Source organism: Oncorhynchus clarkii, chromosome 18 (assembly GCF_045791955.1).
Source record: "Oncorhynchus clarkii lewisi isolate Uvic-CL-2024 chromosome 18, UVic_Ocla_1.0, whole genome shotgun sequence".
In the NCBI taxonomy this organism is placed as follows: domain Eukaryota; kingdom Metazoa; phylum Chordata; class Actinopteri; order Salmoniformes; family Salmonidae; genus Oncorhynchus; species Oncorhynchus clarkii.
In genome coordinates, this window is record NC_092164.1 from 24,453,104 (window position 1) to 24,467,489 (window position 14,386).

Genomic DNA, 14,386 nt, shown 5'->3' on the forward strand with positions numbered 1-14,386 from the left:
GATGGTTTCACCTGCCATATCAGTTCTGTTATACTCACAGACATAATGTTAACAGTTTTAGAAATGTCAGAGTGTTTTCTATCCAAATCTACCAATTATATGCACATCCTAGCTTCTGGGCCTGAGTAACAGGCAGTTTACTTTGGGCACGCTTTTCATCCGGACGTGAAAATACTGCCTCCTACCCAAGAGAGGTTAACCTTAACATTAACCCTTCCCTTACTCATCTCTGACCACCGTTTACTCAAAAATGTAATATGTAGACATTGTAGCAATCAATGCCTTACAATGCATAACTCTTTATTTGGGGAATTTATAGATAGAAATCTCTTGTTAAACTCAATCCCAACTACGGGCAGAGACTCCAGTGACATTTTAGTTCAAATACTGCACAGGGCTAGTATTTCAGAGCTAGCTAGCGGTCGGTATACCTGGAGGAATCTGCTGGGTTTGTGATATGGCTTAGTAGGCATGTGGCAGATTCCTCAGTCTTGGCACTTCGCCTGCAATGGAACTTGATCATAACTCAAACACAGGACCTCGACACCATCTGGAAAGTAGAGGAGCTCACGCTAACCAGACACAGATATTGTACATGTACCAACTGTTTGGCCTTGTGTTTGATTACATTGCAGAGAGGGCCCTGCTCAATAAGTTGGATTTGTTTTATTTTTATGACAGGGGTGGGGCCTGTTCACCCTGTGCCCAATCTAAGCAAGCCAGCGAGATGATCAAACACTGGAGTAAATTACAGAGCCCTTGGTCTGTGGCAGCCACTGAACTGCACTCTTGTGCAAAGCTAGATTTTTCCTTATCTTCCCAAGTCCACCCAACCCCCCAAATGCAGGACTCCATCCTAGACCTCTCAGCTAGCACAGGGCCATGACTATTGGCTTACCCTCTTCAGCACAACCCCAGTCAAAACACAGCAGCAAGCGGCTAGCTGCTCAAGTAGGAACATGCCCAAGTACCCGCCAAAGACCTACTGTGCCACAAGAAAACGGAGAGAAGAAAACAACTGTAGTAGGAAAAAAAAGAGAAAAAGAGCATGTCATTAAAGTTTGGCTTTCATGGCGATATGTCTTTTTTTGGTTTACTCAGTGTGTACTGGGCTGTAAATCACAAGCCGGTCTTGACATCGTTGTGTTAAATGGGTGGAGGTTGGTAATATCACTGTGGTTAAATAATCACCATTGTTGTTATTCTTATTGCGGTGCCACGGGGACATTCCAACAACACTATAACTATGTGTCATAGTGAAAGAATTCATGTGACTAGTCCAGTTCTTCAAAAACAGATTTAAACTTTTACAGAGTGACTTGTGTTTTAGTCAGGTTGTGACATTATAGGCTCATAAACCACTCTGTTAGTGTGATTCACAAAACAGCTTCATCGTTGTCATATGTCCTAGGATATTTACCCATCTGTCTTACCGTTGCCTGAATCGGTTATAGAAATCCCATTATAATGCTTCAGGTATTGGTCTGCTTTCATACTTTGCTCGGTAAAGAGCGGGTCGGGGGGGTGAGTGGAAGAAAAAAAGAGTGAGAAAATGAAGGTGAAAGAGAGCGGTAGGAGGGAGAAACAGAGAGAGCACTCGTCATCTAAGGTAAAACTCAGTACACACTGGCAGTCCTAAGACTGGGGCCTCATTCTGTCATAGAGTTAGACTAGCAGTGATTGTTATCCCTCTCAAACAGGTATTTGAACTAAAGCTTTGTAATGACTGTACCTGTCCTTGGTCTAGGTTAGGGTTTTCCAAACTCGGTCCTGGGCCCCTCTGGGGCCCCTCACCCTCTGGGTGCACGTTTAGTTTTTTTGCCCTAGCACTACACAACGGATTTCAAATATTCAAAGCTTGATGATGAGTTGGTTATTTGAATCACCTGTGTAGTGCTAGGGCAATTACACTTTCTGAGGCCGAGTGTTGAGTAGAGGACAGACTGGGGCCCCAGGACCGAGTTTGGGAAACCCTGGTGTCTAGGTAGTCAACAAAAACATGTCAAAACCTTGAGCCTGCCAGAGCCTGTGAGGTTGTTCTGGGAGGTCAGGGGTTAGAGGTCACTGCTAATGGTGACAGGGAACATTCCTCTCTGTCTCTGTGACTTCTCCTCACTCCATTTTATCATGTTATGTCCTGGAGCAGTGTTTGCATTCATGTGTGTGTGTGTGTGTGTGTGTGTGTGTGTGTGTGTGTGTGTGTGTGTGTGTGTGTGTGTGTGTGTGTGTGTGTGTGTGTGCGTGCGTGTGTGTGTGTTTGTTCATGTGTGTGTGTGTGTGTGTGTGTGTGTGTGTGTGTGTGTGTGTTTGTTCATGTGTGTGTGTGTGTGCGTGCGCGTGTGTGTGTGCATGCGTGCGTGCATGTGTGTGTGTGTGTGCGTAGCCCTCAATGTGTCTACAATGTCAAACACTACCCAGCTGAACATGTCCAGACACCATCCCATTCACTAACCGCTTACTCACTGCAGTTACAATGGCGTCACATAGACCGGCTCGAAGAATGGCAATAGCAATGCAAATTGATCTGGTGTGTGATCATGCACTTTACAAATTGCATCCATCCTTCTGGCAGCTATTTATGATGACTTCAAAATCAACAAAGGGATACAGGGCGTATCGGGGCGGCAGCATAGCTTAGTGGTTAGAGCGTTGGACTAGTAACCGAAAGGTTGCAAGATCGAATCCCCGAGCTGACAAGGTAAAAATCTGTCGTTCTGCCCCTGAACAAGGCAGTTAACCCACTGTTCCTAGGCCGTCATTGAAAATAAGCATTTATTTTTAACTGACTTGCCTGGTTAAATACAGAAGAAAAAAAAAATACAAGGTCAATGTTGAGATGACACGTGCATTACAGTCATTTGAGTGTATGAACATATAAACACATACTTCTCTAACCTGGGCCTGTGATGTCACAACTGTGTCAATACTGAATCTGTTTCATGATTTCTCTGTGCACGGATTAGGAAAATCTGTGTTATCCCAATATTGTTCTGTTTTAGGATTTAGCGTTTAGTGTGTGTTTAGTCTCCGCGGGAGCATTTGTTTCTCAGCAAAATGGCAGCCCTGTCCTTCTACTTTTTGTTTGACCTACACATGCACTAATGTTGAGTCCAACCCTGTGTTGTATCTATCTCACCAACAGTAACACCCACACAACTCAACACCATCCCTGAGTGCCAAGCTGCTCCATGTCACTCTGTCAACACTTCATAACAAACAACAGTAACTGAAAGAGATCCATTCAAAGAAGGTTTCAGTTCAGAATAATAACAAATATGACCAAATGTATGTCACACGGGAAGTGAAATGAATCATAGTTGCCATAGTCCAACCTTATTACAACCTCAGTACAACCTTACCATGACCTCAGGAGAATGTGAGATTGGTTTGCATGGAGGGGTCAAAGGTGACTCTCAGTAGCTTGTTTAGCCTGTTTTACAGCCTCTCTCTGTTGGGGAATGCTTGCGACCCAACCTGCACTACTCCGTATTCCCGAAAGCAAAATCCCAACGCTGGAAAAACATCTGGGAAAGCCATGGACGGTGGTGGGGGAAGGTGTGTGAATTCGCCACAGAGGCCCAATACAGGATTCAGCGAGGGGGGGGGGGGGGGGGGGGGGGGGTAATGGCATCGCTAACGGAGATACATTTGGGAGGCATGGCCCCAGATTTATTTCATAGGACTTTACATAATGGAGTGCTCTTCAAACCTGTTTCCTAGGAACCCACAAGGTGTGCAGGCTTTTGCTCTAGCCCAGCACCAACACAAATTCAACTAAAATACAACTTATAATGAAGAGTTGAATCTGACATGTTAGTAGTACTATGCTAGGACTACAGAAACCTGCACACCTTGCAGGTCCACAGGAACATGAAGAACACGACAGGTATATTTCAGTTATAATGGGACACGGCCTATTCATCGTTTTCATTTAAACACTGCTCCAATAAGTAGAGCTGGAATGTGACAGGGGTTAGGCCTACCAATAATATATATGTCAGATCCATCACTAGGCAAACACAGCTGACTCCGACAGCAGTCCCTCGTGTTGTGGTTGTGCAGCCAGCCAGCAATGCTCCAGAGCTTCCCTCCCCAAACGTGCCCCTCCACCCTTCCACGCCCAGCAGGCAGGCAGCCTCAGATCCCAGAGATGATAAACAGGCTTCACAGAGACAAAGGCCAGAGAGCTCGGCAGGGAGACAATGCACAGGGAGGAGGTGGAAGGATGGATGTGTGTGTTGTGTGTGACGGATAAAGGTAAAGCGGTGCTTCAGTGTGTTTTTTTTTGGTCGACAATCACGACTGTCTCTGAGTTCTTCTCTGGGTGAAGTGCTGTTCGTCATCAACACAGACCACTGTCAGGAACCATAGATCCAGTGATACAACATGATCAGAATTACTGGCCCACTAGATCCCAGTATGCCTTCTCCCTGTCTGCTGACAGTACACACACGTGCACGAGCACACACGCACACGCGCACACACAGTGTTTATCTCCCCCGGGTTACTGCACTCTGCATGGGCCCCACTAATACAGAGTATGTCTGTTGTCTCAACATAGAGTCACATGGATTCACGGGTGGTGACCACCTTTCGACTTTACTGACCCTCAGCTCAGAGTCGTACAGTGTCAAACCTCCATTCCCACACTATCACTGACACTCCCTTACTTCACAGGGTGGTGCGAAGACGGCCTTGAAAGACCACGGTTCATATTGCAGTCGGGAACGCATGGTGAGCTCAGCCACACACATCTAGTAACATTCACTGTTGTTCCCCATGTGTGGATATTGTTGATATGGGAATAATGTCGCAACTACAAGCTGTTTTGTGAGGTCACGCACATTCTGATTCCTTCTCAATCAGAAGATATCTGAGCGATATCAAGTGTGGAAATGGTTGGTTGACACTTCTACTCCGAACTGGGGTCCCACACTAAAGATAACCACCATGGTGAGACCAAATCAAATCAAGTACAATTTTATTTTTCACATACACATGGTTAGCAGATGTTAATGCGAGTGTAGCGAAATGCTTGTGCTTCTAGTTCCGACCATGCAGTAATATCTAACAAGTAATCTAACAATTTCACAACAACAATAATGAATAAGAATATGTACATATAAATATATGGATGAGCGATAGGCAAGATGCAGTAGATTGTATAGAGTATTGTATATACATATGAGATGAGTAATGTAGGGTATTTAAACATTATATAAAGTGGCATTGTTTAAAGTGACTAGTGATACATTTATTACATCCAATTATTAATTATTAAAGTGGCTAGAGATGTGAGTCAGTATGTTGGCAGCAGCCACTCAATGTTAGTGATGGCTGTTTAGCAGTCTGATGGCCTTGAGATAGAAGCTGTTTTTCAGTCTCTCGGTCCCTGCTTTGATGCACCTGTACTGACCTCGCCTTCTGGATGATAGCGGGGTGAACAGGCAGTGGCTCCGGTAGCTGTTGTCCTTGATGATCTTTTTGGCCTTCCTGTGACATCAGGTGGTGTAGGTGTCCTGGAGGGCAGGTAGTTTGCCACCGGTGATGCGTTGTGCAGACCTCACTACCCTTGGGAGAGCCTTACGGTTGTGTGCGGAGCAGTTGCCGTACCAGGCGGTGATACAGCCCGATAGGATGCTCTCGATTGTGTTTTTGGTGACAAGCCAAATTTCTTCAGCCTCCTGAGGTTGAAGAGGCGCTGTTGCGCCTTTTTCACCACGCTGTCTGTGTGGGTGGACCATTTCAGTTTGTCCGTGAAGTGTACACTGAGGAACTTAAAACTTTCCACCTTCTCCACTACTGTCCTGTTGATGTGGATAGGGGGCTGCTCCCTCTGCTGTTTCCTGAAGTCCACAATCATCTCCTTTGTTTTGTTGACGTTGAGTGTGAGTTTATTTTCCTGACACCACACTCCGAGGGCCCTCACCTCCTCCCTGTAGGCCGTCTCGTCGTTGTTGGTAATCAAGCCTACCACTGTAGTGTCGTCTGCAAACTTTATGATTGAGTTGGAGGCGTGCATGGCCACGCAGTCATGGGTGAACAGGGAGTACAGGAGAGGGCTGAGAACGCACCCTTGCGGGGCCCCGGTGTTGAGGATCAGCGGGGTGGAGATGTTGTTTCCTACCCTTATCACCTGAGAACCCTGATGAGTACCCTGATATCTGGGAATTTGTGCCATTCTGAATTTTTTTTATGTCCAGATAGACAACAGATAGATTGTGTAGCAGTGGGGCCCCTGCAGAGAGCAGACACCCGGGGGAGATTAAAACACAGTACATTCAGCAGACAGGGAGAGAGAGCACATTTTGGTCTGGTGGGCCAGTAGGTTGACGATCATGGGGAAGCTGCAATGTGCTGCTTATGTGGAGCGCCATGGGAGGCGTGGGACACAACCCTAGGGCTTTTCTCATCAACCGCAACACCTTACGGCTCTAGGCCGGCCTCCTTCCCATCATCCTTCAGTGGTCTATGATTGAGGCGAGGGGCAAGACAGAGCAGGGACGATCCAGGCTGCATCACATCTGGCCGTGATTGGGAGTCCCATAGGGCGGCGCACAATTGGCCCAGCGTCGTTTGGCCGGGGTAGGCCGTCATTGTAAATAAGAATGTGTTCTTAACTGAATTGCCAAGTTAAATAAAAAATTAAAAAAAATAAAAGAGCAGGTCCAGCTTGGACCTCAAGAGTACAGAGGTCTGTTTCTACTGAGCCAAACATCCAGCCACTTCAACCTACTCTGAGCTCTCCATACATCTACATAGCTCAGGCCTGACCAAAGCGTTTTGTGGTCATGAAATTAAAAGCGGACAAGGGGAGTTGACCACAACAGCATGTTTGAGGATGACCAAAGGGCAGTGACCACCACAGAATGCTTGAGGATGACCAAAGGGCAGTGACCACCACAGAATGCTTGAGGATGACCAAAGGGCAGTGACCACCACAGCATGTTTGAGGATGACCAAAGGGCAGTGACCACCACAGCATGTTTGAGGATGACCAACGGGCAGTGACCACCACAGCATGTTTGAGGATGACCAAAGGGCAGTGACCACCACAGCATGTTTGAGGATGACCAAAGGGCAGTGACCACCACAGCATGTTTGAGGATGACCAAAATTGCATCACTGAGAAAATCTGTGAGTTGAACTAAAGTTCTAGTATCTTTAATAGCAACTAATAATGTAAAAATGCTCATATATAATGTATAAGACGATTCCTTTTTGGACCATGCCGTGCAAGCACAGTACACCACTCTACTAGGATCCTGTTGCGTTTGTTTGAGGGGAGGGGGAGTTTGTGAACTTGAACTTCACACAGGCCGATGAGGAAGGAGGAAGGGAGGGAACAGAAGAAGGAAAGGAGGGTAAGGGGTTGCACAGGAAGTAGAGTGTGGGTGGAGTCAGAGTTCAACGCCTGATTTCCAGCTCCCTCCACACACCCTCTCTGTCCTTCTGACCCTCTCTGTTGCTCCATAAGAGAAAGAGAGAGGGGAGGATAGAGAGTGAGGGTGAGAGGCTCTGCTGCTGCTGCTGTGTGTGTTGTTGTGGTGTAAAAGAGGATTCGAAAAACAAAACGGGATCTCCTAACTGCTTTGGGGCTTGTAGCTCATAACTACTCGCTCATCATGACTACTCGTGTATGGCCATCGCCCTGGCAACGTTTACTTAGTAACGCAATAAACGCATGTCTCCATTCGTTACAATTAACACCTTTGGTTGCCAAGGAAGTTATGTCCAAAACATACAATATGCAAAGGGCCTTGTCTGATTTGCCTTTGTTGTTGATGTAGAGTGTTTATAGCTAACTGCTATGTCGGTGGATGCCCAGACCAAAAAATAAAATAATAATTGTCGCAGTGTCTGTTAGCTCTCGTCATGGCCTGGCTTGCAACGAGGCTGCAGTCTTCTTCTAATTGATGCTATTTTGGACAGGGCAGGAACTATTTGAGGAAAAGTTATGTGTGGCAGAAACTAGCAGGGACAGTCAATCCTTCTGGTGTGTATGTGTGTGCGTGTATGTGCAGTGCTAGCTAACATCTCCGACCACAAGAACATCCTCTGCTGTTTTGGGAGTTAAGAGGGGCTGGAAAGTTAAGAGGGGCCGGGCGGTGGGGGGGATGTGTGTGTGTGTGTGTGATGATATTTAGAACATGTGTTGCCACTCGAACAGGAAAAGGAAGCTTGCGTCTGGCCATGTGACACTCTGAGGTAATATTTCTGTCTGTCCTCTACTCAACACTCGGCCCCAGAGCCTCAAAGTGCAATTAACACGGCAACACAGATATAAACCGTTTCCTGAGAGAAATAGAGAGGAAGAGAGAGAGAGAGAGAGAGAGAGAGAGAGAGAGAGAGAGAGAGAGAGAGAGAGAGAGAGACTAGCAGTCAGAGGTGAGAAGCGAGGAGAAAAGAAGGGAGAAAAAGCCTCAAACCAAAAACTACAGATCTCAATCTAACAGGCCTATGAGGCAGCTAAAGTGTTGGATTATCTATGAGTCAGAGTATGTGCCACCCACCACTGAAGAAGCTCTTGACCTTGAGGTATCCCACACTGAGCCGAAGTACAGACAACTTGTCCAGCCTCGCACATACGTCCTCCGAGAACGGCAACAGCCCGGTCAACTTGTCCAGCTCTCCATTCAGCCGATCCCTGTGGCGCTTTGACGGATTCGATTTGATTCCATCTGTAGGAGGGGGTTTAGGACTGAAAAAGAGAGAAAAATAAGTTACGGTTCGATGATGGGGGTTTAAAATTGATGCAGGGGTTTTCAACCCAAGAACTTGGTCTTTCTATTATTGCCGAAGAGTCTTCTAAGGCATACTGGTACTGAGAATTACACACCAGAGTAGAAAGTGTGACAAGCAGCCCCGGGTCTCTGCTAAACAGCCTGGTTTCTCTGGTATATTTCTTGTAAGAAATATTTTGGTAAAGAAGAGAATGGAATAGTAGTGCATATATTACATGGAATCCGATTTCATTTTATTGTAATGTGAAAATGCCTGATCAATTTAGTCCTTAATGAAGTTGGATCTACTCTATGATTTTAGCTGTGTGCTATTCGGGTTAGGGTATTCCCCTGTCCACTGTTGGGTTTCTGTTGAAGTGAGTTCTGGCACTAAAGAAGACTCTAAGGCTGTTGAAAAGCATTCATAGGGCCACTTCAGGAAATGAAATGTGATCCAGATCCAAAAACCTCCAAGAACAATTGTCTTTCACAGAGATGTCTCAAGTTCACAAATGTACAAAATGGCACCCTATTCCCTATAGCACGTGTCAAACTCAAGGTCAGCGGGCGGTTTGAGTAAATACATATATTTACTGAACAAAAATATAAACGCAACATGCAACAACTTCGACAATTTTACAGAGTTTCAGTTCATATAAGGAAATCAGTCAATTTAAATAAATGAATTAGGCCCTAAACTATGGATTTCACATGACTGGGCAGGGGCGCAGCCAATCAGAATTTGTTTTTTCTCCCACAAAAGGGCTTTATTACAGACATAAATACTCCTCAGTTTTATCAGCTGTCTGGGTGTCTGGTCTCGGACAATCCCGCAGGTGAAGAAGCCGGATGTGGAGGTCCGGGGTTGGCGTGGTTACACGTGGTGTGGGGATGTAAGGCCGGTTGGACATACTGCCCCCCCCAAACAAAATTACGTTGGAGGCGACTTATGGTAGGGAAATTAACATTACATTCTCTGTTAACAGCTCAGGTGGACATTCCTGTAGTCAGCATGCCAATTGCACGCTCCCTCAAAACTTGAGACATCTGTGGCATTGTGTTGTGCGACAAAATTGCACATTTTAGTTGCCTTTCATTGTCACCCAGCACAAGGTGCATCTGTGTAATGATCATGCTGTTTAATCAGCTTCTTGATATGCCACACTTGTCAGGTGGATGGATTATCTTGGTAAAGGAGAAATCCTCACCAACAGGGATATAAACAAATTTGTGCACAGAACTTGAGAGAAAAAAAAACATTTTGTGCATATGGACAATTTCTGGGATCTTTTATTTCAGCTCATGAAACATGGGACCAACACTTTTATATGTTGCGTTTAAATTTTTGTTCAGTACATACAGAAATGTCTCTTCACTCTGTCCAGCTAGCTAACAGTCATTGAAACGAAAGCTTGACAGTCAATAAGCATCGAACATTCTGAAAGTGATAGGTAGAGGACAAGTTTTTTTGCACATTTTGACGGCAAGCTCAGTTTAAACTGCGGCCCTTCGGACCTCGGTGAAGATCGAAAGCGGCCCGCGTGGAACATTTGTATGACACCCCGGGCCTATAGCATCAAAAGTAGTGAACGGAATACGGTGTCATTTCAGATACATACAGAGACTCGTTCCCCTTTGATAGTTGAAGAGTAGCTGAAACAGATGTGATTCTCAACCTCAAGTAAAGAACCACGCCATTGGTGCAGTATGACGTCATCCTGATTCCTCACAAATACAGGCCTCTGTGTACCAGGTGTTTTGTCTTAGAGTAAGTCTCACCAAGCACCTTTGGGTAACAGCTACTGCACTCTCTCTGGCATATTCCTAGAAATGTACTTAACTCTCTTTGTAAACTGTCAAATAGCACAACTAATCCATTATAATGTTCAACTAACTACAATAGGCCTTAAGTCCAAGAGCTTGTATTAGGCTGGTCACAGTTGTTTTAGGCATTTGATAGGCAAGGCAATATTAGCTTTGTGTGTCAAGTATACTGTACATCATAATCATCTATTCCAACAACAAAAAACGATGTGAAAAATGTTATTGGGAAATGAACTTTCAGACATATAAGAAAAACTGACAAATGTATTAGAAATGAATTGTCATGGACATAGATGACATTTCAAACCCTAAACCTTATAATGTTGTTAACACAGTGTGTCATTGTCTACTCTTACCAATCCTTAAAACCAACAAGTTCTCCCACTTCAGAATTTCCTGGTTCAATGTTTGGGAGAACCTTGTCTTGAGAAACCAAGCCATTGTTGTCAAATGGAGGTCTGTTGTAACCCAACGCCGTATTTTCCCCACCAAGGGTTTACCCAAAGGGATTTCAACAGTAACTCAAGCCAGAGGTTTGGAACCAAATTATACATTCCCAGAAAACAAGGGAAAGTGATGACACCCGAGACTGGCCTTGGGGACAATAGGCCCTTCATTCAGACCATCTCTGTCCGTCCACCATCTTGGATTACATCTTGGATACCTCACACAGACGGAGGTACCTTCATTGTTGTAGCACAGGTGATATCACAAGTTAATGACAAATTCCAAGTGACATTAGCATGTTTTGATATGGGTGCACGTAGTTCAATGTTACAGTAGTGTACTCTTAATCACTGCAAGGACCACACAGTGATGTTTACATACTTACGTATTTATAATGAGATAAGTGCTAGCATTTTGGCTTACATCATTAAAATGGCCAACCTTTCCATAAACAGTTCAAACCAGACGGACGAGATCTGAACCAAAATAGATAACAGGCCAGTCTTCCAAAGGTCAACCTGATGGCTGAACAGAGGAGGAGTGATAGAGGAACCAGATCTAGGTCATCTGACTTTGAGTGTTGTAACCGACACATGACACGAGAGGCCTGTGCACGTTTGGAAATAGCGGGGCCCAGGCCTGGATTCAAATAGTATTTCTTTTCCATCAAATACTTTCAACATTTGACATAGCCATCATGTAGTGCCAGATGGGCAGGGTTTTGCCTTTTGGGCCTATTCTATTGGTTACTTTGCGCCAGGCAAGCTCAACCAAGGTCAGCTAAAGTATTTGAAAGTGCACAAATACTATTTGAGCCCGGCTCTGGTAAGGTCATTCCCACCCTGATAACCTCCAGTAGAACTCTATCTGTCTCTGGTCCACCACAACAAAACAAGACTGGAATTAAACTCGGATGGCTCAACCTGCAGCGTTCGCCTTGCCCACCTCGCTGGCCCTCTCACCATGACTCATGCTGTAGGTCCAATTCTTAAAACAATGGATGTGTAGTGTTATGTTATCTATCTTGGCAGAGTTTTACCATCTTATTGCAAGACTGCTTTCCCAGACTCCCAAACAAAGGTACTTTGTCTGAGTCGGTCTAGCAACAACCCCTGAATAAGATTAGGTTCTATGTCTAAAATAACAAGTACATCAAAACTGTCTAGCATTCTTTCTAAACTGTTTGGTAAAGAAGAAAAAAAGACAAGGTAAATACTGTCTAACATTCTTTCCAAACAGCCAAGACACTGTCTGTGAAGTAATGGTGAAGGTAGTAGCCACACCTGTGGATGGGGAATAGGGGTCCCTTAAAGTAAAACTTTAAAATGTGGGGATGTGAATGCATGGTCATCACCATCAAAGTCATATTAATCCGTTGACATGCTGCCGAAAATAGCCGAGTCACTTCCGGCTCAAGTGTTACCGTAATGAGCTTCTGGTGAGGGCCGTTACAGTTAATGTAGCCATGTGACGTCACTGACAAGTGGCAGGCCAGCGGTGGAGGGGTGGCCGAGGGTCTGGTGTGGACTGGAGAGCCAGGGTCTAGGCTGTCTGTCTGTGTGTCTGTCTGCCTGTCGGGTTCCATGTCTGTCTGTCTGTCTGTCTGTCTGTCTGTCTGTCTGTCTGTCTGTCTGCCTGTCGGGTTCCATGTCTGTCTGTCTGTCTGTCTGTCTGTCTGTCTGTCTGTCTGTCTGTCTGTCTGTCTGTCTGTCTGTCACTCTCATTTGATTCACAGAGAAATCACAAAGAGTAATGCTTTTTCTGTTCTGAAACGGAAAATCAACAACTATAAGTCAGTGACCTAGTGAGAGTGGCGGACTGAGTATCATACTCAGAGGAATGTCTACTAAAACACTAGCGATGCATCCCAAATGGCATCCTATTCCATATATAGTGCACTACATTTTTACCAGAGAGCCCTATGAGCCCTGGTCAAAAGTAGTGCACTATACTGTATACGGAATAGAGTGCCATTTGAGAGGCAGATTAAGCCTGGTCTGCACACAGCAGCCACACAATGATATCATTGTGGAGGTAGAAAAAACTCAATCTACTGGACATTATAGAACTGTAGACACTGTCTCCTGCCGTAGGTAATGTTATATCATCAATCTTCTCTTTATAAAAGGCCAACAGGTTACCCTGTGCCATTGTTCCAACCTTCTGGAAATCTGATAGAGGGTGAGAGCAATGAAAAGATAATGTTTACATATCGGGCTGGTAGAAAGTGTGGAGATTAGAGAAAGAAAATACTTTTTCAAAATTGAGTAAAATACTTGCTGAATAGGGTCATAAGGTTATAACTAGGTAATAATAAAGTAATTACTCATACTTATTAACTCAATGAGTCCCACCATATCGCTGGTGCGTTTCGGACTTCGAACATTGTGCGTCTGAGCTACAGTCTTCTTGTACCATTGGAATCGTCTAATTCTCCTGCATCCGTAAATACCAACCATTAGTCTGTTTGATTACCGGCGGCTGAGCTAGAGCAGTATTTGTGAGACAAGGGCGGAACCCGAAGGGGCTCGGGGCAGGTTTTTTATGCAGAAATGTCTGTAGAGTCCGAATGGTTTGAGCTACAAACTATTAAATGCATTCTATGAAACGCTAAGACTCTCACAAACATGTGTTTTGATCTATGTTGCTCACAAGCTACGTAAGAGTCATTAGAAGGTAAGGGGTTCTTCTATATAGAAGATCATTGGAAATCCCAGGACAATGTGTCAATAACACTGTAATATGCTCAATGAATTGCTGACAAAAACTCCAAACAAACTCCAAACACAGTTGTCACTGACAAGTTGGATATTCATTTCCCAGTGAGCAAACAATTGCTGTACTTACAGCATTCATATAAATTCTTTTTTTTAATCAAGTTTATGCTTAGACGGATCTTATTTTTTTATTGACATCTCATTAATGCAACTCTTTATGTAAATATAAGGGCTGGACATGCAGATAAATGACAGTCAGATAAACTAAAATGAGATTTTTGCTGGAATCTTGGGACCAAAATGTTCTGAATAGTGCAATATATTGAAACATTTTTTTAAAAACGATTTGTTCAAGTAGTTTTTTTTTTGCCAGAGAATACAACTGTATAACTTTGTGTGACTTCGAAATATGGTAATTTGCAGAGGAAAATGTTTTGAAATTCAAAAAAGTTTGTTCCTCATGACTGGAAAAAAACCGCAGGTCTATTAAATTACAAAATTTCGACCCAGTTTTCCCTGCTCTCCCTCCCCCATGTAAGTATTGCATGAGAGCGCAGCCAATTTTCAACTTGATTATGACTAATGAAAGACTACCATTTCCATGCCAGACCATAACTACACACCAAAACTCAATCTTAAGGTAACCCTAAAGACTTGAGGAAGCATTTATAGCAG

General features: G+C 44.4%; 1 protein-coding gene across 1 annotated transcript in view; it reads right to left on the minus strand.

Moving 5' to 3' along the window:
* The window catches only part of LOC139373251 (aryl hydrocarbon receptor-like), a 75,508-nt gene that overhangs the window by 60,256 nt on the left and 866 nt on the right, over positions 1 to 14,386 (minus strand). The window contains exon 2 of the mRNA XM_071113552.1: positions 8,514 to 8,701. Within this exon, the coding sequence (XP_070969653.1) occupies positions 8,514 to 8,701 (188 nt within the window). The remainder of the gene's footprint in view (positions 1 to 8,513; positions 8,702 to 14,386) is intronic.